This window comes from Pieris napi, chromosome 10 (assembly GCF_905475465.1).
Source record: "Pieris napi chromosome 10, ilPieNapi1.2, whole genome shotgun sequence".
Classification (NCBI taxonomy): Eukaryota; Metazoa; Arthropoda; class Insecta; order Lepidoptera; family Pieridae; genus Pieris; species Pieris napi.
In genome coordinates, this window is record NC_062243.1 from 4,051,372 (window position 1) to 4,077,584 (window position 26,213).

The 26,213-nt window shown below is 34.2% G+C and overlaps 1 protein-coding gene across 2 annotated transcripts in view; it reads left to right on the forward strand.

Annotated features, from left to right (window-relative positions):
- LOC125052945 (Nance-Horan syndrome protein) overlaps positions 1-24,564 on the forward strand; it is a 98,420-nt gene extending 73,856 nt beyond the window's left edge. Inside the window, exons 2-7 of one of the 2 annotated variants that reach the window (XM_047654048.1) lie at positions 14,273-14,363; positions 15,505-15,679; positions 15,995-16,197; positions 16,696-16,899; positions 17,655-20,230; positions 22,716-24,564. In XM_047654048.1, coding sequence (XP_047510004.1) covers positions 14,273-14,363; positions 15,505-15,679; positions 15,995-16,197; positions 16,696-16,899; positions 17,655-20,230; positions 22,716-24,223 — 4,757 coding nt within the window. In that variant the 3' untranslated portion in view covers positions 24,224-24,564. The remainder of the gene's footprint in view (positions 1-14,272; positions 14,364-15,504; positions 15,680-15,994; positions 16,198-16,695; positions 16,900-17,654; positions 20,231-22,715) is intronic. The other variant, XM_047654049.1, reaches the window with a different exon arrangement.
- The last annotated feature ends 1,649 nt before the right edge of the window (positions 24,565-26,213 follow it).

The window sequence follows — 26,213 nt, forward strand, 5'->3', positions numbered from 1 at the left end:
ACCGTATTAATTTGCGAAAATAAATAGGCCAGTAATTAGGTGCGTAGGTATTTTCTTACAAGTGCAAGGCAGTGATTAGGTATGGAATGCAGTGGTATCCTATGAGCAAGTTCTATGAAGAAGACGGCAGAACGAGAGAGGGAGTGCTCTAGGACGAATCCTAGAGTTAGAAGACGTGGAGTAAATAGGAAAATTTAAAAAATAAAAATGTGTTTATTCATTTTACGTACATATGCATTACAATGTGTAAGATTTGGGAAACCTTTTAAATAAAAAATACTTGTGTCAGGGTTCCCAGCTCCTCAACAAATTTAACTATAAATTCCTTAAAATATATTTATATATAGGTATAATTTAATTACATCACTCACACACCTAGAGTGCATGAGTGAGTGTGTGGGTGCGAATGTGTGAGTGAGTGAGTGTGTGGGTGCAAATGTGTGAGTGAGTGAGTGAGTCAGTGAGTGAATGAATAAAGTGTGAATAAAATATGCCCATCTCCTACCTCCTACGTAGTGAATACTGCACCGGAGGTTTCGAGCGTCACAGTTATGCTGTTCTAGTATTCTGGTGTGGGTTGAGTCCCATATATTGCATTTATATATAGATATATAAAAAATGGTATTTTCCTACTAAACTTTCCCGCACCATGAAAAATCTAAAAATATGTATTAGTAGTACAATCGACGTATTTCCTTGAATGTGTAGATAAAATACGTTTCCATTTACAACTCAGTGAGAGCAATGCCGCAATGACTTATGTTACCTACTGGTCATTGACTTCATTTCACTAGCATTGTATTACATAACAGAATTTTTACTCTGTTTACAAACAAAATGTGTTAATTTAGGAAAATATAATTTAATTAATGAACAAGTCGTCTATTTACACCAGTATCACAGCTTTTTGACTAACACGATTGTTTACAGCACTTGCTGTTAAAATCACACGAATTCCAAATGCAACTTAAAATGTAATCTCCATAAATTCATAAGAAATAATTCTACTATTATTACGTTGCGTTTCGTATGTCACCGGAAATACGCAACACTGTTTTTTAAATACCATGGTGGTTAAGTTATTTCCTGTTTATACATCTTGATAATAAATCTGCTATTCGTTGAATTGTGACCGCAAATTTTATTTCACATTATTCCAGCATACCTTTGTTTCCAAGTTATAGCTGTCACCTTTATACGGGTGTTACAATGTTATCTTTCCTATGTTTCAAAGTTTTACAGTTGCGGAGATAGCGGATTTTGCTATGCTTTATAAGGTATCCCTTATAGGAGAGTCCAGTTAATTGGAGGGCATATGGTTTTTAGATACATTTTTGCCGTGAGACGAGCGAACTAGAACCGGTACGCTTCCTGCTGATCCTTAAATGGACCTAAACGATGTTTGATACGGACAATTTTCTTGATTCAACTTTTTATCACGCCTCATGAATGAGGCCGTAAGAAGCTAATCGATATTGCCTTGACTATGGTCAATGAACTTGTACAATATGCGAAGATTGTTTTACGTTTATGCTTTATAGATAAGATAAAAAACCTCATGGTGTATGTGCTAATTACATACTGTAGTGTGACTTGAAGACTTTACAACTTTTACAATGTATATTCGCGATTCGCTCGGGAGCTCCTGGCCGAAATAGATAAGAAATATAGTAAATGATGGAGACGTTTCTGTTGTTGTGTGTATCCGTTCTGTATATAAAGTATTTTTGAACTCTGTTAACAGCCAGCCTCGGTGTCGGCCATTAAGTCAAAGTCAAAGTCAAAAATCATTTATTCATATCAGGTAACACAATGTACACTTATGAACGTCAAAAAAGAAATATACATTACATAATTTTACATTTACTGCCAGTTCTCAAATCAAGGGCGTAGAACTTAAGAGAAGAACTGGCAATAAACTCTCCGCCACTCTTTGTATCAATAGTATGTACTATACAAATTAAAAATATATTTTACTTCCTGATCACTCTCTAAATTGCGTAGTAATTGCTACATTAAATTGCGTAGCTAAATTGATTTTTTTTAATGTTTACACATAAAAAACAAATGGTTAAAACCAGTCAGTATTCGCAAAAGTATATTATTATTAAAGTACTGAATGAATTAGCAGCTCATACAGAATTCAAGGATCACGAAGGAAGCGCTTTTGATTTATATTTCAGTGTTTTTCAAATCTAAGAAATTGTATTCTTTTCTTATGTAAATACAACATGTATTTGTAAACTATGTATAAAAACAACATTCAATATTACACAAACTGTAATAACCTAACCTAAATACTTCTACTACGAATTGTATTTCACTAATAATCTGTTCAATAAAAAAAAATCATCACGGAAAGCACACACCCGTCCATATATCATATTAAAAATTCATACCATGTAAATAAAATAGTCCGAGTGAAGCTCACCGCCGTCGACTTTTTGGGACTAAGGCAAGCCGGTTTCCTCACGATGTTTTCCTTCACCGTTCGAGCGAATGTTAAATGGTAAGTCCATTGGTGCACATCCGAGGCTCGAACCTACGACTTCAGTGGTGATAGACCCACGCTGAAGCCACTAGGCCATCACTGCATCTGTTCTATAATAATTAATAATAATAATAATTAAGCCTCATTTATTCCTTGAAAAAATTTACAAAAAGTTACAAAATATACACACACACACAAAATACATACATATATACATATTTTGTTTTTCCAAGGACCTCTTATTGAGTATAGGCCTCCTCCAATTGACTCCATCCATCTGTTCTATATAAATTAATAAAACTCTAAATCTTTGCTGTTAGAAAGAACATACAATTTCCATTGAAAATTGTAGGCTGAGATCTTGCGCAATTACTGCCCTCTGCCGTATCGTAAATACTTTAAACGTGCCGGCGTTTATTTACCAGCCTCACCAATAATTAAAACATTTGTATGGAACACCTTGCGATACGAAAACAGGCTCAAATGTTAGCATTACCAGCAATTAAGATTATTATCTTCACGTGTATTAATCTCATTTGATTGGGAAAGTTGCTGCGTAAATCTTGAGTTTCTGCTTTATAGGGTCGTAATAAGTTCAGGGTTATATCATATAACTAAACTATATTGAACCACAGATAAGAGTACTTCAATATATAAGGGTGAAGGATATGCAATATCTATCTAGTTGATAAAAGGACCTGGGACTATTGCTAGACAGGCTACTTCTTATTAATTTGCGATATTTGTTTTAAAAGAAGGTGTTGTTTGATGATTTGCTATTTTATTTCTCTCGGCCTACACCCTCTGTCTTCTTTGCCGATGAGTAGGGATGCCTAGAGATTCAAATTTAATGACGTGGAATAAGTGATACCTGTATCTTATGTTCCATAATAAATATATTTTATTTTTATTTAATACGTGAAATTCAGTTTTAGGTCGAATCACTCAAATCGAAGCCGTAGTTTATTAAGCGTTTTAAAATATATTCTTGTTTTGTTATTCTAAATTTAAATTTGTCAATTAGCAAGGCTTGTGTAACTGTGAAAAGCACCTGCGGACAGAAGTAGGACACTGTTTTCTCATGTTTAACTAGGACAAGTTTTGTTTTTCCTTATAGCTACGTACGTGGAAAGTTTTTTTATACCTAATTATTTTATACCTAATATTACTCATTTAAAATAACTTTATTAATATATATACAATACAAAACACACAATACAAATAAAAAAATAACAGCAAAACATTAACTAACCTTTAAAGGAAACACTTTTCTAACGGATTGAAGTTATGTTTTATTATAAACTTAAAAAATAAATTACATAATTTTAAAATCAAAATAAAATAAAATCTCAAGACAAGCAATCCGCGGAAATAGAGGACACTGTGAGTCATTTCTGCAAAAACCCTTCATCTTTTAGTCAATATCAACTCCGGGAAAATAAATACAGATAATACAACTTTTTCTACAGCTGTGATACTGTTTGACATTCAACACCTTTTGTCTTCAGTCACAGTGACCGCGCACGCTGTAAAGCACGCGAAACATCGGAAAAAAAATTTGAAATTATGTAAAATAATTATAAGTTTATAATAATACATAGCTTCAATCCGTTAAAAAAGTGTTTTCTTTAAATGTGTAAAAGTTATGTTAATAAAAGACAATACTAAATAACTAACCTTTAAATATAATGACTAAAATATATTATTAAAAGGAGTCCCTTTAGGCAAAGTTCCGAAGATACTGGCAGCGTTTTACCCTTTGAATAGCTAGACTCTTTGTCCGAGGTAGCTGCCAGCTCTTCGGTCTCCTGTGATGTCGACTAACCTTTTTGCTATTTCCTTAAAACGCCTTATAGCGCTAGGATCTCACGGACCAAGGGTCTCGACACCGAATGGGACAAAATTATATTCGGAGACCCCTGTAATATTACTTGTCGTATATGCCGCCATATACCGGTAGGCATGACCTACCGGACTTGATTACCGACGTTATGTTATTCGTATGGTATAGCTGGCTGATTACCTACTTGTAAAAATAACAAGTGATTATTGAAACATAACCAATTTTTTTTGCCTTATTATTGAGGTCAGACTCAAAACGACGTATATAAATTATAGAAAAGATGGAAAACAGAAAAATAATAGTTATCCAAAAAATATAGTTACAAATTCCTAATTCCTTAAATATTTTTACTTTGTAGAGATTTAGGATGGGCAATAAAGGGGCCTTTTGCTCTCAAGAATTACTATTTAATCCTATAGGACTATTGACAACTTTTAATGGGAACTGTCGAACGTAAAGTGATTTAAAGTTAGTGTTTATTGCTTGGAAAGCAAATTTATGGTACTTAAGAAACAATCAAAGAATCCATCAAGCGCAGTAGGTCATTGCAAAGTGGAGTGTTTTAAACGACAAGATTAAAAAGAGATCCTAATGGGCCATAAAAGCTTTTACTGGTTATTATAAGTTAAAATTTAATACCACACGCCACTTCCGATAAAATAATGTATGTGTTATTTGATGCGCTGTATAGGAATAACTTACTTTTTTTATTAAGCTCTAAACCTCAAATGTTTTACTTTTTCCCCCTATACAATTTTTGTATATTATTAAAATAATAATTGTTCACTTAAGAAACTTAAATTATAAGTTTAAGGAAGAAATTGTTAACAAATTGAAAATTTAGTTACTGTGCTAACAAAATTTTCAAACAATGAAAACATGACATTCAATTTCCAAGGAATTTTAATAAATTTTTGAATAGCCTTAACGATTAAATTGCCCTAATGGGGCGTGGGTCCCACAGGGGGCAAAAAGTGGGGGTTGGGAGACACTGGTCTAGTCCGTCACGGTCCACTAAGATGTTTTACAAAACATCAAAAACATGCCGTAACTGGACAATTCCGCAATGTGACTTTAATGTTATAATTCGTGTTGTGAGTTCTATCTATATATTTATTAAATTATGGATAAACCACCGCCTGTAAACCTTCTGATATCCTTTTTCATCTATATTCTTATGCAAAGTGAATAAACTATCTCGCTCTTACAATTTAATTACGAACATTAATGAAAATACATATTGATATATTTTAAAACAATCTTCCTAATGTGTATCACGCTCTTAATGATGTTTAAATTTCTGTTTAGTTTGAGTTTTCTGTTTGCTTGTGTTTTTTTTCCTAGCTAATTTGATTTTTTTATAATAATATAATTAATAAATAATATAATTAAAATTTATGCATTAATGTTGTTTTATTCATAAATAAATGCATCATGCATTTTATGTATTTTTTCCAATTTCAAGCCAGAAAACTAGGCATCTGAATGTAACCAAGAATAAATTATCAAACCGAAAGGGACTTATGGGTTATGGTAACGTTGATCGAAAGGACTGCCATTACTTTAACCCAAAGGCAATAGTGATAACTCTCACGCATATCACATATGTGACCGCCCATAACCGTTCAAAACCCAACGACCCTACCCTTTAGCCAATAATCTGCACTGGCCTTTATCAAGCTGACGAAAATGTTACTCAGCAAAAATCACGCAAAAGTCTGTGTCTTATTGAAATATTTATAAACATTGTTTGTTTAATTTTTGAGAATAATGTGACACGATATTATTTTATTTTTATTTATTTTCTAAGTTTCATAAATGTTTGAACCTTTTTGTATATATGTATATCACTTATTCCATCTTTGGCTATATATATATATATATAGAGTAATTGTTTTTGTTATATAATTTGTTTAGTTTTGTATAATTAAAGTTAGCTTAGTTACGAAATAAATAAACAAATACTAACATACAAATACATCATCTTACAGTATGTTTGTAATAGATAAAATTTACAATTAAATAAATTACGTTAAATATCATACAATTTTTATACACATAATATATTATAGAATACAATAGGTATACATATAAATATAAGTTAAGTAGACCGATACAATTCCTTATTAAATATCAATAAAATAAGTCTTTGCTTAAAAATCTTTTAAATACATAATATTCTGGAAGAACCGATATTCAAACATTATAAAATGAACGGAACATTGCGAGTATCTGCAAAATGAAGTGTAAAGATGCGGTTTTAATTAACAGGCTGTGTTTGAGCTTGGCACACGGACTGGCTTTATCTTTACTGTGAAGGCTCGCTTTGGACGGTCTTACGCTGAAACAGATTATATAACTTAGCGTAAAATTCCATATAGCATTATGCAATTTAGGCTGTTTTAATAATATCAGTTAAGTCCCGCTGTTTCGGCTGCGTTCGTCTCCTGTCTTCGTACCAATAGTTCGGGAGATAAAGTCCTTTAACTAAACTCTTCAGTTTGGTAATGATGCCGAAAGAGATCAAGTATGGCAGTTATTCGAACTGATATAATACTACATTTCACACACATACACTTTTAATTTCCCATATTAGTATCAAGATCTCGAACTGTAATGACGTAAAAGTGTTAAATAAATAAGTGGCGCTATAACCTCTTTAGGTCTTGGCCTCAGATTTCTAACTCTCGATTATTTCTGAAATCTAATAGGCAAGTCAGCCTCAAGTCCTACACACGCCGTCGACTTTTTGGGTCTAAGTATTTGGTTTCCTCGCGATGTTTACCTTCACCGTTCGAGCAAATATTAAATGCGCACATAGATAGAAGAAAGTCCATTGGTGCCCAGCCGGGATCGAACCTTCGACCTCAGGTATGAGAGTCGCACGCCGAAGCCACTAGTCCAACACTGTTCCATAAGTGTTGCCAACTAACAACGCTTAGCTTTTTTTTTAGTCGGCAACAGGCAGTGACGAAAATATTACGACTTACGTACATTATTCCAACAGTACACCATTTGCCCTATCTAAAGAAATCCACTCAATTGAATGTTCTCGTTCCCTAGACACTTACGCGCAGACGATCCCGAAATATACTAAGGAATGACTCATGAGCGTCTGCATTCATGTCAGGTCCTACAATGTTAAAGTACTTAGCATATTTGTCCAAGGCGTTTATTCAACTACCCAGAGAATACTTGCACATATCCTAAAAAAAGTGCGTGCGTACAAAGTACGTGTCAGAAGTGAAACTTCCTTGGCAAACAAATTTTTAACTCTTGTTCATATTTATACAAATCTAAAATTTTAGATTTCCGAGACTTAGAGGGAGGAAAAAAGGAAGATATGTTAGGAATTTAATTACTTTAATTGTTATTAAAATATTAACTGTTTAATTTATTTCTTCGATACTAAAAATTCATTTGAGATTTCAATAAATTATTTTGCATAAAATATATAATACTAATATTTCATAAATTCTTTTTACGAAATTTTAATTTTAAAAATAGAATTTCTATATGGTAATTCACCCTTCTCACTCTCTCTCAATCTCCCTTTTCTTCGACAAAAACGCTGCACATCTTCGTGACGTTCCGTAAAAAATTTACCCTCATGCGCCTAAAGAAGTTTCACCTTAACAATATGTAATGTAGCAGACACAGAAATGTGTCTCTGTGCAATGTCTTCATTCATGGAGTGGTCAATAAGTTTTTGTTTAAAAATATTAAAAACCTTAGAAGTAGACGCCCGACTTTCAGCTGTCAGTTTAAATTGATATGCCTGAATTCACTAATCCTTGTAACCGGATATAGTCAGCAATATATGTAATTTTAAGTACCGTCCAAAGGACCTAAAGCTCCTTAAGAAGCCATCGAGATTACTGCCGTAATGCGGCTGCAATCTTTGTAGGCTTTAAATTATCGTTATTACTTCCTCACTAGTGGATAGTTGAGAATAATCATATTTCTCAATGTTTACCGTGTTTATCGTGTATTGTACTATTACAAACATTAGTATAAAAAATTACCAGCGATTTGAACATCATATATAACTATTAACGTACATAACAAAAACATCAGGAGTAAAACAATAAGCTTTGAACACAACTTCGGAGACTCCTGCGCCCTCTGTTCCAATAGCGAGATTGTTGTGATCATTATCTTATTTATATATTAGTAACCTTACAGCTAACATACATATTATAAAACAAAACACTTAGACAATATTGAAAGCCAAAACAGATAACATAGATAAACAATATATATATATATGAAACATAAAAATATAAGTAAGTACAATATAAAAAAAAAAACAAATTAAAGAAAACTGAAATTTAACATTAAGCAAACGATAAATGATTAAAGAAAAATCTAGAGTGTTACTGCTTAAACAAATCTATCACTTTCCTATAAAAAAAAATTACGTATTATAACGTACATAACGTCCTTAAGTAGAGATAAAATTTAAAAAAACATAGCCATTTATCGAAACGTTTTCGTTTCATAATACGCATTCCTATTAGGAATCCCAAACCTGTGAAACTAGTTCTGATCATGTGTCCTTGCGAGGCCCTTAAAGTCGTGATTCAGTCTGAATTCCCTATTCCCAACATTTATAGAGCGAGCTTCAATATCCTGTTTTATATAACGAACAATAACACCCCTACGTAATTAATAAGACAAAAGCAATGTAAATCCGACCTACATTTTCAATTGTCACCTATTCTTAAAAAAAAATAATCGTAAGCCTTTGTTTTTACACTCTATTTCCTTTTAATACAACGCTGAGAATTGACATGATTTGTTTTGCTTTTAACATCGTGTTCTTAGAACCATAATTGAACTCTCTACAGATAAATAATAAAAATGTTGTGCAAAATGTATTGTCATGTATAAATGAATAAATTTCTGTTCGTTTGTTTAGCTAAAACTCGAGAATGGTTGGGCCGATTTAGATAATTTGTTTTTAATGATCTTAAAGTGTTGAAGTTCAGGGAAGGTTTAAACGGTGGGAAACATAAATAATATAGAAAAATACTGAATTTTCCAATAAAACTGTTATTGGGTAGGATAGGTTAAGGTACCTGTACAAGGAAGAGGTAGTATTAAGATGCTACAGATAATAAGATGCCTTCAAAATTTGTGAATAATGACTTTTTGGTCTGTTTAAAAAATTTGTATTAAGTTTTGACAAAAATATATCTAGGTGATACGAAGTTCACCGGGTGGGTCATCTAGTTTATTATGTACGTATTAAATTCGCGTAATAAGACTTAATTAATACATGATAAAATTTTAACTGTTTTTTAACAAGTCGGCTATTGACTAAAAATGTTTAGCAAATATATGCCACACTATAAGTGAAATCGAAAAAATACTTATAAAGAAGTAGTAACGGATTAAACCTAAATTTATTAAACATAACTCGGCGCTCGAGTTTCAGATACTCAAATATATACAGGAATCAGAAACAACACAAAATTGCCTTCGTAGGAGCGACATCTTTAACCATGCATTAATCAAACGATTAATATCACACGCCGCATAACGATTGGAAATGCTTAGCATGAAGAATCTCGCGCATGCGATCTGTTTAATAAATGATGCAGGTATGCCTCCCGCGTTGAATCTCCTAGACCTTACAATGCCTTCTTATTGCGATCTCAATAAAACTGGCTGAGACCGCATGCCATTCAGAATTCAATATCTCATTATTGTTTACAAAATGAAAAGGCACGAGATTTTGTTTGTGAAGTATATACATTACTAGCTGACCCGGCAAACGTTTATTTTGCCATACGTATATTATTTGTAGGAAACATTTTTTTAGTTCAATAAAAATAACTATTTACAATAATAAAAAATAGGGTTGATCGTAGAGGGGTGAAAATTAGGCGTTGTATGTATTTTTGTATGCTGTATCATAAAAAAATAAAACAAATTTTTTTTTAAAAAATAAAAATTTAAATTTGGGGTGGCCCTTATCACTTAGGGGTTTGAAAGATAGATAGTAGCCGATTCTCAGACTTACTGAATATACATAAATAAAATCATAAGAATCGGTCGAGCCGTTTCGGAGGAGTATGGGAACGAACATTGTGACACGAGAATTTTATATATTAGATACTTAAATCTTAATGTCATACTTTCCAGCTTATAGATTCCGGCAAATAGATTTGACTTATGTCCTATAACCCCTATGGGGCAGAGTGCGTCCACAATGAGTCTCCAACGCGTTCGGCGTATTTCATCACGCACCAAGTCTTTCCGGCTCTCTTTGCCTCATCTGTACGATGCCTTTGAGGTTGTTACGAAGGTTTTGGCAGAAATGGCTCACGGTGTCCTCTATGTCTCTTACCACGCACGCTGTAAAGCACGCGAAACGTCGGTTAAATTTAAAATTATGTAAAATCATTGTAAATTTATAATATTACATAACTTTAATCCGTTTAAAAAGTGTTTTCTTTAGACATATGGATTGTTGCTAAAACACATAGTCTATAATATTTCACAATAAAATCGTAAAATAAATAAAATAATTACCACAGCAAACTAGCTGTATCGGAAGTAACTTCAAGTCCAAGTTAGTCGACACAAACGTTACCGAAGTAAATTTATGCATGTCTGTGTGCTTTGGAATGCCGGTAGTGTAACACTTGCCTTACCAGTCCATAATGTTATTTGAATACTAGTTTAACCTGATCAGTAACCGTTAAAAAATATTATTCAATACTGAAATGCAAAATGATTTAAAAATTCCATATCAAGATATAGAAGTTCGACTATTTAATCTTTACATATACTGCTCAAAACAATTACGGGAACAAAACTTTAAAGTGGAACTAAACTTTTTACTTAAGGTTTTAATTATTACTGGCCACTAGATAATGTTAAGGCATTGTCGAAGAAAATAAAAAACAAAAGAGCATCGGCGTTTTGGTTAGAAGTCCTATGATAAAGTGGCAGTGTGTCTAGAAACACCTAAAAACAGTGACGTCTTTGAATTTTCATTACTTTCTAATCACAGAAAACACATTTTAAGTAGTTTTTTTCAATCTTTTGAGTATTAATAGAAAATGAAGTGAGCCTTTTGAGTATTGTTATTCATTGAAGCGAGTGAGTTTAGGTCATAATGCCAGATCTGACTGAATTGCATGTCTCCCGAGCTATCGCTTTGCTTGAAGAGGGTCGAACTATGCGTTATGTAGGAAATGATCTAGGAGTAGCCCCTTCTGTTATCTACAGACTTTGGAAGCGATACCGTGAGACGGGAGAATACTCACGAAGGCGTGGTCAAGGTCGAAAGAAAAAAACTACACTTTTTTATTAGAATTTTTTTATTAATTGTAGTAATTAACAAATTAACAAGGTAAAAAATAGCATAACTTGTACGCTATTTTAATTTAAATCTAGTTTTAGTTTAAGCAATAGAAAGGAGAAAAATCTTGTTCCGCTAATAGTTTTGAGCAGTATATTTTATTAATTCAAACTTCGCTACGTTATAAATAAAAACTAGTAACATAAATTATTAGGGATGCTACAGGCCTTATCGCTAACAAGCGATCTGTTCCAGGCAATAGTAATGTAAAACGTGCATAATTAAATAAACAAAAATTTAATTTCAATAACACTGAAAAGCTATACACTTATCAAACTCAATCTAAAATAAAATAAAAAAAACACATCAATCATTTGATTTACAATGCAAAAGAATAAGAAATCAGTGAAAAGTTTTTGTAGAAGACTTTTAATTTAAGGCTGAATTTAGTGTCACGCCGACCGCACGCGCACCGTCGGCGCTGATGGTCGAGATATATGAACTTCTAGAAAGCGTTTTTGAATGACGCGTAGCTATCAGCGCGCACGGTGGTCAGCGCCGATGGCTGCGCGGCCGTACGCTTCGCGCGTCGGCGCCGCGTAGCTGTCAGCGCTGACGATGGCTAGAGCGCCTCTGCTTTCAGTGAGCGTTGTAGTGTCGAACGGACGCCGTCAGCGTGTACAGTCATGGCAAATCGCGAAGTGGATACATGTCGATTAAGGCGGTCAGTACGAAACTAAAATGAACCACGCTGGGCGTCAGCGCTGACGAATTACGCGCTGATCTATGAGCGCTGACGGTGAGCGTGAGACTAAATTCAGCCTAAGTGTAAATATATCACATCGTGAACACTGATCAGTATAGGACAGGCGCCAGTGAAACATTTATCCGCGGATTTCCTCACTTAAGATAATGATTTAAAATAGGACATCAGGAACAATAAATCATTTCTCCGAATTTTAAATTTAGACGCAACCTTGGTCATTAGCGCATTCTCATCAATATTGTATGTGTCGTGGCCAGACCATATAAGTATAATCATCAATTAACGTTATTTTAATCAACGTTTAGCTTTCCAATGTGAAATTTAATATATTTTTAGTCATTAACGGTGAACGATTTTATATCATTTAATTAATCATATTATGAAATGGACATGCGTTTAACTTTTTATACCGTTTAACATAGTAATGTTATAACTCAGTCGAAATTGTTCAGTATTGCAAGAATGTACGGTGCTACAAAGACGCCAATCATTTCATGTAATGATCAATTCTACTATCGGGCTACAACATAAGCATTACGTCTCAGAACCGGTTACAACTCAGGATAATTTATTAAGTTATGAACGATTACTTGATGTGAGATGATAAAAATATCCTTTGATATCATCCGTCTTAATAATCCTAAATTGGAGCTCTGTGTTCGAAATTTGAACATTCCGTCACGAAATGGTAGCACGATTTCGTACATCAAAGCCTATTTCCAATGTGGGACAATTTGAGGACTTTTAAATTGTATACTATGTAATAATAATACGAAAGTAATATATTTAAATTATTACGTAATTTTAGTACTCTTCAAACTGTCTTTTACTTTCCGTTTATCGCGTAGTCATAAACAAGACATCTAAATATTGCAAATATAACAGGCTACTGCGAAACGAGTCATAAAGATAATAGTGAAAAGGTAATTCGTAAGTAAAAAAACCTGACTAATACTTTTTATTTTTCCAACGAGAGATTACTTGCTTATTATACATTAACTTGATGACGGGGAGACAAACGTGAATGAGCAGAGTTTTAAAGTTAAAATATTGGTTTTCACATTTATAAATTATCTCTGTCGTTTTTATTATACGACAAGGGATAGTTTAATTCACATCGGAATGCCCTGGCAATAACCTATTTCTTTTTAATTGGTATTAAATGTAGGAAACGTGGATAAGCTGGCGTTGAATAACAGCGTATTATTTGTCAGTATCAACTTGCCGTGCACTACTAATCGCCTTTCAGCTACTTTGTTAATGACAGGATCGATTGTTTTTATTGAAAGCCCCTTTGTCTATCCACAGACTATTAATATATTCGTGTGTTGTCTGTGGGTATTTTGCCGAACACGCTTTGTTAAAAAGATTGCTATTCGATTTTTAAATTCTAAATTAAAATTTTGCATAGATAATGCATACGACATAAGTTATTTTTTAAACCTTATTCAAAGACTAGTAACGCACGCCTTCTACCATTTTAAGCATCAATGGTGGTGAAAACGCTTATAGGTATAGGATCGTAAGAGCCTGCCACTAGTGTAAACAAGTCATTGTATCAAAAACCGTAACAATCGGTTATTTATATGAAAGTTACGTAATATATATTACATTGTCTTTTTTTTAATATTCTCTTATTCACTGTTTGCATATGTTTTAATTGCTTTGTTTCGTTCCATTCGTTTTGTCTATATGTCTTGTGTATTTTTGCACTTCTTTCGCTTGCCTTATCTATTTTTTTTTTCTTACATTGCTTGCCTGGAAGAGACCTTTTCATTTAATTATGTCAACTATATTATATTTATGTATGCAACGAAGTGAAAATAAATAAATAAATTACTTTTTCGTTTGTTTCAGCCGAGGGAAGCCTGTCCGATTTTGCATTACGCAAAGTCCACTACACGGCGCAGAACCCTCTCAAGAAGGAGCTCTTCACAGTGGATTCAAGGTATTTAACCTATTATTATCATAGAAATAGTTCGGAAGTTTTATTTATCGATTTTCGATAAAACTTCTATGTTGAATTTCAAGTTTTAATAAATACCATGTCTATTCCATGTCACTGGCGAGTTTTATAGAGATTTACAGGTCATATTTTTAGCTATATAACTACTACTAATAACTGATTAGAACAAACATAAATACGTATTGTGGTATTTCTTGTGAAAGAAGTATTGCGTTACACTGTAACAAGTCATGATAACCTGATTCCCAGTTTTATTGTTAGATTTAAAACTCGTGTAATAAAATCGTTTATGCAATCCAAAGCTCTGTAGCAGAACGAACATGCTTGTTGGTTTTTCGGAGGCTTTATCTAAATGTCATATAATTACTGTTCTCCTAGTAAACTATAACAATCCTCAAATGTATGAAAACCATTTTTTTTTATTGGACAATTCACACCAATTGACCTAGTCCCATGCTAAGCTGGTGAAGCTTGTGTTATGGGTACTAGGCAACGGATATACATACATATTATAGATAGATAGACATATTAATACATATTTAAACACCCAAGACCAACACAACACCAAATGCTCGTCACATCGATGTTTGTCTCAGCCGGGGATCGAACCCGGGACCCATTGATTCGCAGTCAGGGGTACTAACCACTAGACCAATGAGGCGTCAATGACGGTGGCTATTCAATCGAATGAGATACTTGTGGATTATTTAAACGTCACTTAGTTCAGTAGTCAATATGATGATGATATTAATTTATCCCTAATGGGAAAGGCAAAGGACTTTAGTCCATACAGCCAGGTCTTGTTCTTGGTAATAATTGGAGAATTTTAGTAGTTTTAAAGGCCGAAGCCACGTCTTAGTTAGGAGTCCATCTTGGAAACCTCTTCTAGCACTCAATATGATTCAGTAACGACACTAAGCGCTAAGTCCAATTCCCGTACGTCAATGTATTTATGTCAACATGTGTTGAATTTTGTGATAGTTCCTGAAGAACTAACATGCCCGCATTATGGGTAAAATTCAGAGTTGAGTCGAAACTTAAAGTGCCGCATTTAAAAAAGGAATTAGGTTTTGATAAACCGGAGTCCCCTGAGCTTAGACTAGAATTTGCTGTAAATTTTCAGGCCTACACACTTACGCAAGTTGTACGAGAAGGCAACCACCGACCGCATCTCAGCTTCCATACTTGACCAGCTCCGGAAAGACTCCCAGCACTCGCCCTTTTTACTTTGCACTCCCGTGCTTAGTACTAAGAGAAGACGTGACAATCATAGGGTTGATGATATCGAAACGCGAATCGTGAGTATTCAGCTATTTTAATGTGTACATATAAAGGAGACTGTTGAAATTTGGTACACCTTTGTATTTTTGAAACAGTTGTCTGGGGTTGAGAGGTATAGAAGGCTGATGATCTTCTACTTGTCTATTAATGAAAATTGTCTAGTTCTTGAAATGACTAGTTGGTTTTATCTATCTACCGTCAGTGCAATTGCATTGAAACAGGTTTTTCGGGCCTAAGTGTTTGCAAAGTTTATATTTAGATAATACTAAGATAGCTTTAATACCCTTTTATAAAGATATGTATTGATAAATATATCCGACCTCTGCTTTCAGCCGTCAGTCGTAGAACAGCTTCGGAAATGGACTTCACGCGAAGCGATAGGCGACGTGACGGCTCTACCGGACGCTTCCATGAGAATAATCAGCAGCGTCACGTTGACGCCGGATGAATTGTCAGAATGTGGTTCTGGTGATGATGAACCCATTGACCATAGACTCCCGAGCCCGGAGGAGCAACTACGAATCATTGAGTCTAAGTAAGTCTTAGTTATTAGATTTGAGAGAATTTAAAAGAACTACAATTTACATTTAATACCAAAGTAGGTATAATTTAATAAAAAAGCTACATTAATTAATAATGTAGCTGTTGTTTATTTTTTTCCAGCCTATATATTAGTTCTGTCAAAGTGGTTCAACTTAAGATTAAATAGTTACTTTTTAAACAGTATGATTGGAGTACCGAATTTTATACATACATATTTAACTTAAAATGCCCTTTTTTGAAACCCAGAAAGGGCACAACAGATAAAAACTGTCAGGAACCATAAACGTCGTCGTCCTTAAACCTACAAGGGATTCTATTTCTCGAGTATATATTATGAGAAGTTTTGACTTTCAAGAAAATCAAATTAATTTACTATAAATATAACCTTTCTCATTCATTATAGCAGAGAAATTGACACTGTATTTGTACAATGTTGTACAAATTAGGTATTTAAATATTGTACTTAAGTATTTCATGCTAACTATTACAGATTCTGTCCAGAGCTGGTGCCGATAGATACGTCAGGGAGATTCTTCGACAGAATGTGCACTTCACGAAAATCTCTACACGTAGAATTGAGTACCGGTGAAACGGACACCGTGAAACGACGGACCCGCACCAGAAAACCTCGGGGTAAAAGACGCAACACCATTTCCGGCACTGATCAGAAAGAGCTTAGAGAGGCTATCGCTGGGTAAGCTTTTAGTTTGCACAGAACATTTACGATTATAATATCTATCAAAGTACACTAGACCTTCTATATGGCTAATACTTGTAATCCAGTTATTTTGGAGCCGTTCAAGTATTACGTAAGCAGATTTACTGCTTTAAGCTAATTTATCCCCCCCCCCCCTGCTCTTGTAAACAAAAGTAACCAAAGCTCTCAAAAATAATAGTATTCATTTTTTGTAGAAATCCTCGATAGTGCATTGTGCATTTCGTTTTCAAGCATAGACAATGTGTGGTTAAGATGTGTAAAAAAGTAAATAATTACTGTTGACGTAATCACCAAATAAGAAAATCGAATACCCCCTAGCCCCTATACCTAGTACTTTCTTAATACTTGAATGGCTCTTTTGCAGTAATAAAAACCAGATATTATCATCGTAATGGTCATTCTAATAAAAATAGTCATTTAAAGCACAGTATTGTGTGAGAGCTTAATATTAATTTTAATTGTGAGCACTTTAACCTGTTAATAATATATTTGTGCTTTTGTGAATACATAATTTTTAATGTTGTCATTGTTCACTCCTTAATTTAAAAGTTCAATAATATCTCAACGATAATTCACTGTAACACCAATAGTGCCAAATTCATTAGCTTCATAATTAATTACATCTTTAAAGAATTCAGCTGTTACGAGACCAAGCCGAATGATTTAAAGACTTTATTACTATACTGCCTTTAGCGTGTGACTAATGCTTTGCTTGGTTTGTTTTATCATAGTGATACATCAAATGCCGTGGCTTCTGAAGAAGTTGAAGATAGTATTGGCATGCGGTCGCGATCAAGTGATTTACTTAAGAAGAGCCCGATTGACCCAATTATTAAGAAGGGACATTTCAATAGCCTAAAACAGTGGGGAAGAAACAGACTAAAAATGATAGGTCGGTCTCCAAGCGCCAGTCGAGATAGTATTAAAGAAAGCTCAAAAACTGATAGAAGCCGAGAATCTATGTCTCCCGTTGCGCCGGAAGAAGTACCATGTAAAGAATCAACAGTTACGCTACGAAAAAAACGAGCGGGAGATGACGACCGCCGCACTCACCAGAGATGTGCTTCCTATTCTTCATCCGAAAAGAGTATTGGTGTACCCTCTAGTGCTCCAACGACAGCGACAATTAATTGTGGTGTGAAGTTAAGAGGAACGTCTACCCAAAGAAGGTTAAGACGATCTGGTACGGGAAAAGAAGAACCGCATTCATCAAGTGGAAATTGGTCTGCTAGTTCCGAGTCAGGCAGAACGAGTATTGGCTCTGAAATAACGACAACAACCGTTCCCCCTAAAAGTACCACATCGGCTGGTACTTCCAACAATTCACTTAACTGCCACCATGGTCCCCCTAGCTCCATTATCAGCAGAAGAAGATTTCTTAATACTTCTGGTTCGGGAAGCGTTACCAGTGAAGGCACACTTACTCCGGATATTATTCATGATTTACATGAAGATTTGGAAACAAGCTCTGAATTTTCCTGTGACACAGAAGGTTATTATACTTCTTTTCATATGGATTCTGGTCTTAAAACTCTTAAAGAGGAAGAAATATCTCCTAGCACGCCCCTACACACCTCAACCGCTTTATCCTCTAATTCTTCAACTAGCCAAAACTTAACCGCCGAGAATGAATATGAATTATTTGGTAAAGGCTCTACAAGTACAACTACTAGCTCAGCTGGCACTGTTTGTACTACTCTAATGGCAGCTGGTAGTGATAGATCCTTGGCCATTGGGCCTACTGTGCCTGAAAGGAAAAGTTCTTTAACAAAGATGAATAGGAATAGAAGCAATAATGTTCACAGTGCAAATGCAAGCTTAGACAGGAGTTCAAATTCATTTACTAAATCACCTTTCAGCAGTTTACGTTACAATGCAATGAGGTCATACACTGATAAACATATTTACAACCAATCAACGCCTGAAATTAATGATGTACCAAATTCTACTGTCACAATAACGAGAGGTATAGGTAACAATCGAGAAATTACCGCAGTAGCCGAAGTGCATACTGAAACAGATATAGAATACGCGAAGAAAAGTACAGGAACCAGTTCACCTGATTCTGGTCACAATACATCTAGTTCTCCAATCGAGGATTCCGTTTCCAGTGCTCACGGTAAAAATAGCCTTTCGGAACAAGATTACTCTGAGTCTTCAGACCTTGAAGGTACAGATAGAATAGAGAGAATTCGATACAAAACAACAATTAATAGCTCGCGTATCCCATCTATGTGTGTGATAACTCCCACTAATTCTGACGATGAAGGAGAACCAAATCGTAAAGAATCAGTTCAGATCAAAAAGCAACACACAGAACGTCACAATGGGAATATAATGGTTAAGTCTCAAAGTAGACCTAAATTGGACATACCCTCTGAAGAAAAACAGAAAGATCATAAAAATGTCGATATTGGGAAAACAAATAAAACTTATCAAATAAAGTCTTCTTTGCAACCATTTAATAATTTAATGTGTAAACTAAAAGGTGTCCTCCCAAATAAATTATCCAATAAAAAGTCACCAGTAGCGAAAGGAACTGAAAACATTGAGGACTTCTTTGATACTGGGGATTATGTAACTATAGCTGACGTAAAAAATAATAATAAAAAAATGAGCTTTAATAGGGGCAATTATGTTAATAACGATGTTATCGGCAAAAATCTGCAATCAGTATTATCCGGAAAACCTGAAACTGAATACGTATCATTAAATGAACTGCCCAACTGTTTAACTACCAGCAAGGATTACTTAGACCATAGTCTCGAAGAAAAACCATTAGAAACGTTAGAGGAATTGAAGAAAAAGGGGGCGAAAGTCACTTTAGATTCCCATGGCCAAGTAATTTATTCATCTGATACTCTAAAAAGAAGAAAAGGTGCCCATACTACATTTGAGCCTGGACCATTTGTACAAGAAATATCCCCAACTACCGCAGTTATTCAACGAGAGAAAGCCGACATAATAACTGTAACAGATGAAACTGACTTTGGATATGATCAATTATTACCATCGAGTAAACCTACATCTCCACAACTAGGGAAAATGATCATCAAAGCACCATTAGAACCTCATGGGCTTGTCACGACAGAATTTGTTACATTACCTCCGCCTAAACCAAACACTATCATTACTGCTACACCCGTAACAGAAACACCCACTCTCGCCAATACCCCATCCGCGGCCATAACTAATAAGAACGCAGATCTTCCCCGAATTGTCGAAGCATTAACTAGAACAGGAGCCTATGTAAATATTCACGATGCAGATGGTGTCAGCTTATCGCCAACGAAAGATGATAATCCAGGTAAGAATCATAATTTTGATTTATCAAACAACATTGTGTGCCCTGGCTTAGAATACAACGAACGGTCTCCCAGTATAGGTGAAGATATCACACCGTTTGTTCCCAACTTTCAAACGCCCAATATCCTTAGAGCTAAATGCGGTCACGATTTACCGTTACAGTTAGGTAGTAATAAAGTAGCTGAAGTTATGAGATTATTTACTAACAAAACACACGATGAAAGTAATAACTCTACGACTAAAAGTGATCTTGACGATTCTTGTAGATCAATAACAAAAATAAAACGCAGTGATAGTTACAAATTAGCCAATTCCCCCTTAATGCCACTCAAAAGATTATTCAAACTAGACAGTTTCAGTAATGGTGCTAAAAAGGTCAACTCTTTTGAAATGATTCAGGCAGAAATTACAGCTGATTTGCTTCGGGAACAGATAAATTATCCAACAACGGTGTCCCCTAAACCCAATCATAGACAAATATCGAAGTTGTACGAACACAATAATTTTGAGACTGAATTATCGGCAATAACCTTCAGCCCGCTAACTACTCCCTTAGCTAAGAGGCATTCTGTTGCTTTAGTACCTGACAATAGAGACAAGGCATTAGATATGCTAACAGCTATACTAGAATCGGATCCCGATAATATTTGTGTTCTACATTCCCCTCCTTCATGTCCTCTTTCACCGAGTAAAGTCACCTTACCTACCGACTCGACTTTACATAGGGCACGAATATTATCGCTTTCAGAGACTGAATACGGAACTGAAATTTGGTAGTACTATCGTAAATTACCTACTTAGTACGCTTACAAGTCTTTCGTAATATAGATATTAGTTATAGGTATATAATGAACTGATGTGTAGATAGGATACACTACTTATTCATAATATCTTCCGTCCGTAGTTAAACTAAAAATTAAGCCGTCTTCCTTGCCTACGTATTTCTTTGTTCTGTGATTATTATGTTGCATAGTTATAATATATTTGTCAATTAAAGTTGGTAATTTGTGAAAGATTTTATTTTGACATTTTTATAGAATATTTAAATATTGCATGCGGACTTTTGTCGCAATGTGCACAGCTTTAGAGTGTCAATATTTGTAAGTGCATGGTGTGATATTCTGTATCTTTTTGTGTTTTTGTAAATAACGTTTTAAAAGAAAATATAATATTTTTGCACATTTCATTGATTTTTCACTCCTTCACCCCACCTCATTTATCATTATATGCACAAATCTGGAGAAGTTTTATTAAAATATACTTTATCATTATAGGAAAAGTGCCCATTATTCATAAAAATAAATCAGTGTAATTGCACCGTCTTAAACAAATACACATGTTTCTTCATCACAATATAAACACAAATTGACAAAAAGAGAGCTAATAGAGTGAGTTAACCTGATTTATTTTTTATCTATTATATCTATAAAGCCATTTTAATAGAAGATGATAAAGGCATATTAATAGAACTTCACTACATAAGTGACCTACACACTTTAACTTCGGAATTGAAAATATTTTTCAAATGTGACTAATGAGATTGTAAATAACACAATGCGAATATAAAATCGATTTCAATTTTGACATAACACCACTAATTGTGAATTAACAGTTAAACAAATCCTTGAGATGGGAAATGATCCGATTTTATAAATTTTTGATATCGCTTTTGCACAGTGAGCGAGACTGCTTCAAATGATTACGAATATTACGAGTACTTCAAAGGTAAAATTTTGTTGCTTTTTGGCATGCCGTTTAATAAATTGCACGATTTAACATGGGTTCAGGACTAACTTTCTGTTATAAGCTTCGGCTTATGACTAATACGATTATCATAACACAAACTCTAACAATAATTTTCCTAATTATTAGTATAATTTGTTTGATTAATGTAAAAAGAATAAAATACCATGCACTTGTGTCAAACTCAGAGAAGTTTAAATAATGTGTTTCTAGTTTTAATTAATGTTTTTTTTTAAATATTTTAGTATAAAATAGCTTTGGGACTTTATGTAATTATACTACTGTATAAACTTTTAAATATAAAAGTGTACGTTAGCAAATTATTAAATAACAAAAACTTTTGTTGATGCTGATTTGTAACGAAATTTAAAATCTTTCGTGTAAAAGAACTGGCTGCACTTCAGGTGACGCGGAATTTCGTGTTAATTTTTTAGGCCATTTAAAACATTATAATGCAGACATGGTCAGTTTATGAGGTATTCATTTAAACATTAATATATACAAAAACAACTACCTACTAGAATCACAAGTCGTAAATCCTAGTCTTCATAGAAAGTAAAAATCATCAATCAAATGACTATACCAAAAAAAGTTTTTGTTATTTTTTATATTCTGCACCGTATTATGGAGCAAGCTTGGCCTTTAGCGTATATTCCTGTACATGTATTATGCATTACAAGATGAGTAGATACCTTTTGATTAAAAATGCGATGTTAAAAAAAATAACCTCAATTTTTTTACAGAATATCTACATTCCAATGCTGACAAACCACTGCTCAACGGAACGCAAACTTTACCGAGGCACAATGGACCTACCGTAGATTTAAATACACTTACTTCAACTCTACGACCTAATAATGTAGCTCACCTTAGCGGTAAACATGGTGTCATAAACTATAATAATGTACCACGTGGAATAGAAAAACAACCACCGAAATTTTGGACGCTCCCAAAACGCACAACCCAACAAGACATTCATTCAAATTTTAATAATCATAGAACCCAGAATCACCCAAGGGTCCCAAACTATCAGAAAAAAACTGAATATCAGAGGCAATTGCCAACTCAGCACGAAGATTCAATAAAAATATCGCCAATCGATCCTAGAACTTCTACAACATTTAAGTCATCTACTCCCACAAGTAAAGATAATGTAGTGGATCTTACCTCCAAGCTTTTGTCCCCAGTAAAATCTACAATGACTAATGAGGAACTCTATGCAGTGATACATAAAAGCAAAAAGAAATTGAATATTAAAGAAATGCCAGAGAGAGCAGAGTCTCCAGCTTTGTCTACAATTAGTTTATCGCCTGTTAGTTCTGAGACATGTCTATATGGAAAAGGCACTCAACGCCATCCAGAGACAGGATACTTGGGGGATCCTAGAAGTAGAATGTCTTGGTCACCTGCAGATAAAGTGACTGGCTCCCCAACTGCTGGGTATTATGGAGCGCAAAAGCAAGATACCACCTGCGCAGACCGTCATGGTCCTATACAACAAACCTCAAGACTAGATTTCAAAAAGTTATTACTACAACACAGCGTTAAATTAAATACACTACCTCAACAAAAATCCAATAAATTATCAGCAGTAGAGCAGCTAAAGATATCAAAGGAAAAAGTTCAAGCCCCAATGACACCGCCAGGAAATAGATCTAAGATCAATATTCTTGATCTTAGTTCATCACCTAAAATATACAACCAGAGGAAAGTTATAAAAATTGGCAACCATCCCTCATCACCTGGAAGAGCCAATGCTTTGTTGAAAGATCATAAAAACGCACCAAAGATATTACTTTCACCAAAATCTCAGTGGCGCTTCTCCAGTCCAAGATCTGACGTCTTGTCAACGCCGATACCAGAAGCAAATGAGGAAACTTCCAATAGTTCAGGTGAAAGACGTGATGTTTCTCCTGTGAGCCCACCGTCAAAAACAGTTCCTATAGTTACTAATCAACATTTTGGTGCACGAAGAAATCTCATCCCCATAAGAGAAACCACAGATTCAGAAGCTAATGCACTCAATACTATTCATCAAGGTGTCTTTCCACTTAACAGTGAATACTCTCCCTCACAAGGTCTCTCTAGAACTGAAATATTGCAAGCAAAGCGAGCAGAATTTTTCAATTCACCTCCAGAATCGTCTCAACCAGCATTGTCTTCATTTAAGAAACCAACACAAGCAACAAGAAGCAAAGCTTCTCCAGAAAGAGGCAATACTTCGCCTTCTACTTTAGAAACAGCATTATGATAATAAATAAACAACATAATTTTAAAAACGGTGCTTAAAGCGTCTTTTATAAAATTTAATAATATGTAAATATGGCAAAAGGAAATTCATAGAAGCTTTATCTAGTCTTTTCTTGCTTAAAGTGCCACTAATATCGGCATGAGCAGTAGTTATGTAGTCCAGTGTTCAATTCATCTGTGCACGATTTAAATATATTTCCCTGTAATTTTATTGCCGCTCTTATGGGGCCAATTTTAATTCTTAGTAATATTGTAAAAATTCCATACCTAGTAACAAATTAGTTTTTAAGTATTTATTGAAATATGTAATGTTTTGAACTTTTAAACAGTTTTTAAGTTATTTGGAAGACAATTTTAATTAAATGTGTTGAATAATAAATATGTTTTAATCCTACCATAAATAAATCAATCAATTACTTATAGGTAAGTGATAGAGATATCTCTATGTATAAAATTCTCGTGTCACAATGTTTGTTCCCATACTCCTACGAAACGGCTCTACCGATTCTTACGAAATTTTGTATGCATATTAAATAAGTCTGAGAATCGGCTACTATCTTTCAAACCCTAAATGTTAAGAGTGGTCTGCCCCAAATTTTTTTATGATACAACATACAAAGAATACCTTTTCAGATTTATTAAATGCGCCAAAACTTGTAATACAGGGTCACATTTCGGTAGAGTATGTTTTTTCACAGTGGGGTCCGAAGTAAAGAAAAAGTTATGATTTCAGAAATTCTTATATCGTATAACTTAATATTATCTTCAATACACTCAATAAACAACTATAAATAGATGACTAACGCAAAGACTCCTCAGTACCAATCTAGTGGATATTATGAAAAAGATACAGGTGTAGATTTTTTCGAATTTTAATAAGAATTAGTAAAAAATAACAATTTTCTTATAAAATTGCAAAATAAATTATAACTCTGCAGGGGTTTAAGCTTAGGGACCTCCCGTAGAACAATTTTTTGCAGCTGATGACCTCATCTATCCCCTAATTGCGTTTGATCCACGGCTTTTTGACCACCCTGAATATAAAGGGTTTTTCAACAAGAACTTTGTTTTCTAAAACAAAATAAAACAAAGAATTTAGAGGAAAATGAATAAAATTTTTATTGTATTACAAAGAGAAAAGTTTGGCAATTATGAATGAAAAATGATATCTGGCAAATGTCCACCACGACCACGCTGACAGATGTTGATTCTTTCATCAAAATTTTTAATCACTTTTTGGCAAAATGGAGGGTCTATTTCGTTAATGACATCACGGATTTTGAGTTTTAAGGCTGCAATCGATTCGATTGGCTCCGTATAGACTCTGTCTTTAACATAGCCCCACAAAAAATAATCCAGTGGTGTTAAATCACACGATTTGGCTTCAAAGCCAAATCCTTTCGCAAAATTCGCCATGTTGTGCTTTTGGATAACCCCAATTGTTGAGAACGTCGTGAAATTGACAAATTTTGATCTTCTTCAACACTGTGGCTCACGGCGGCGATGTTTTCTGTTGAACGACCCGGTCGAACACGTGTTGGTGTTGGCACATTTTGTACCGAGCCTGTCGACTCAAATTTCGCGACCAAATTCTTAACAGCGGTCTCAGAAGGACGATTATGCTGGCCGAAAATATCACGAATTTTACGAAATGTAACTTTAACAGAACCACCATTTTTATAGTGGATTCTAATTATTTTAATGCGATTTTCGAGCGAAATTGAATTCATTGTAATAATTGCCAAAGCACCTGCTACGAATACCGCCAAAAACTAAATGTCAAAACTATCACGTTCTCGGTGTTGCCACAATTGAAAAACAAACTTCTTGTTGAAATACCCTTTATATAGTTTAACAGTATATAAAAGTTTATAAATCAGTTAACCTGGAAGCGTTTAGAAGAACTACTAGAGAATAGACAACCAAATTATAGAATCTGTGCATGCTTAAAAGCAGAAACTATTTAGACTACCTATGACATCAATATATCT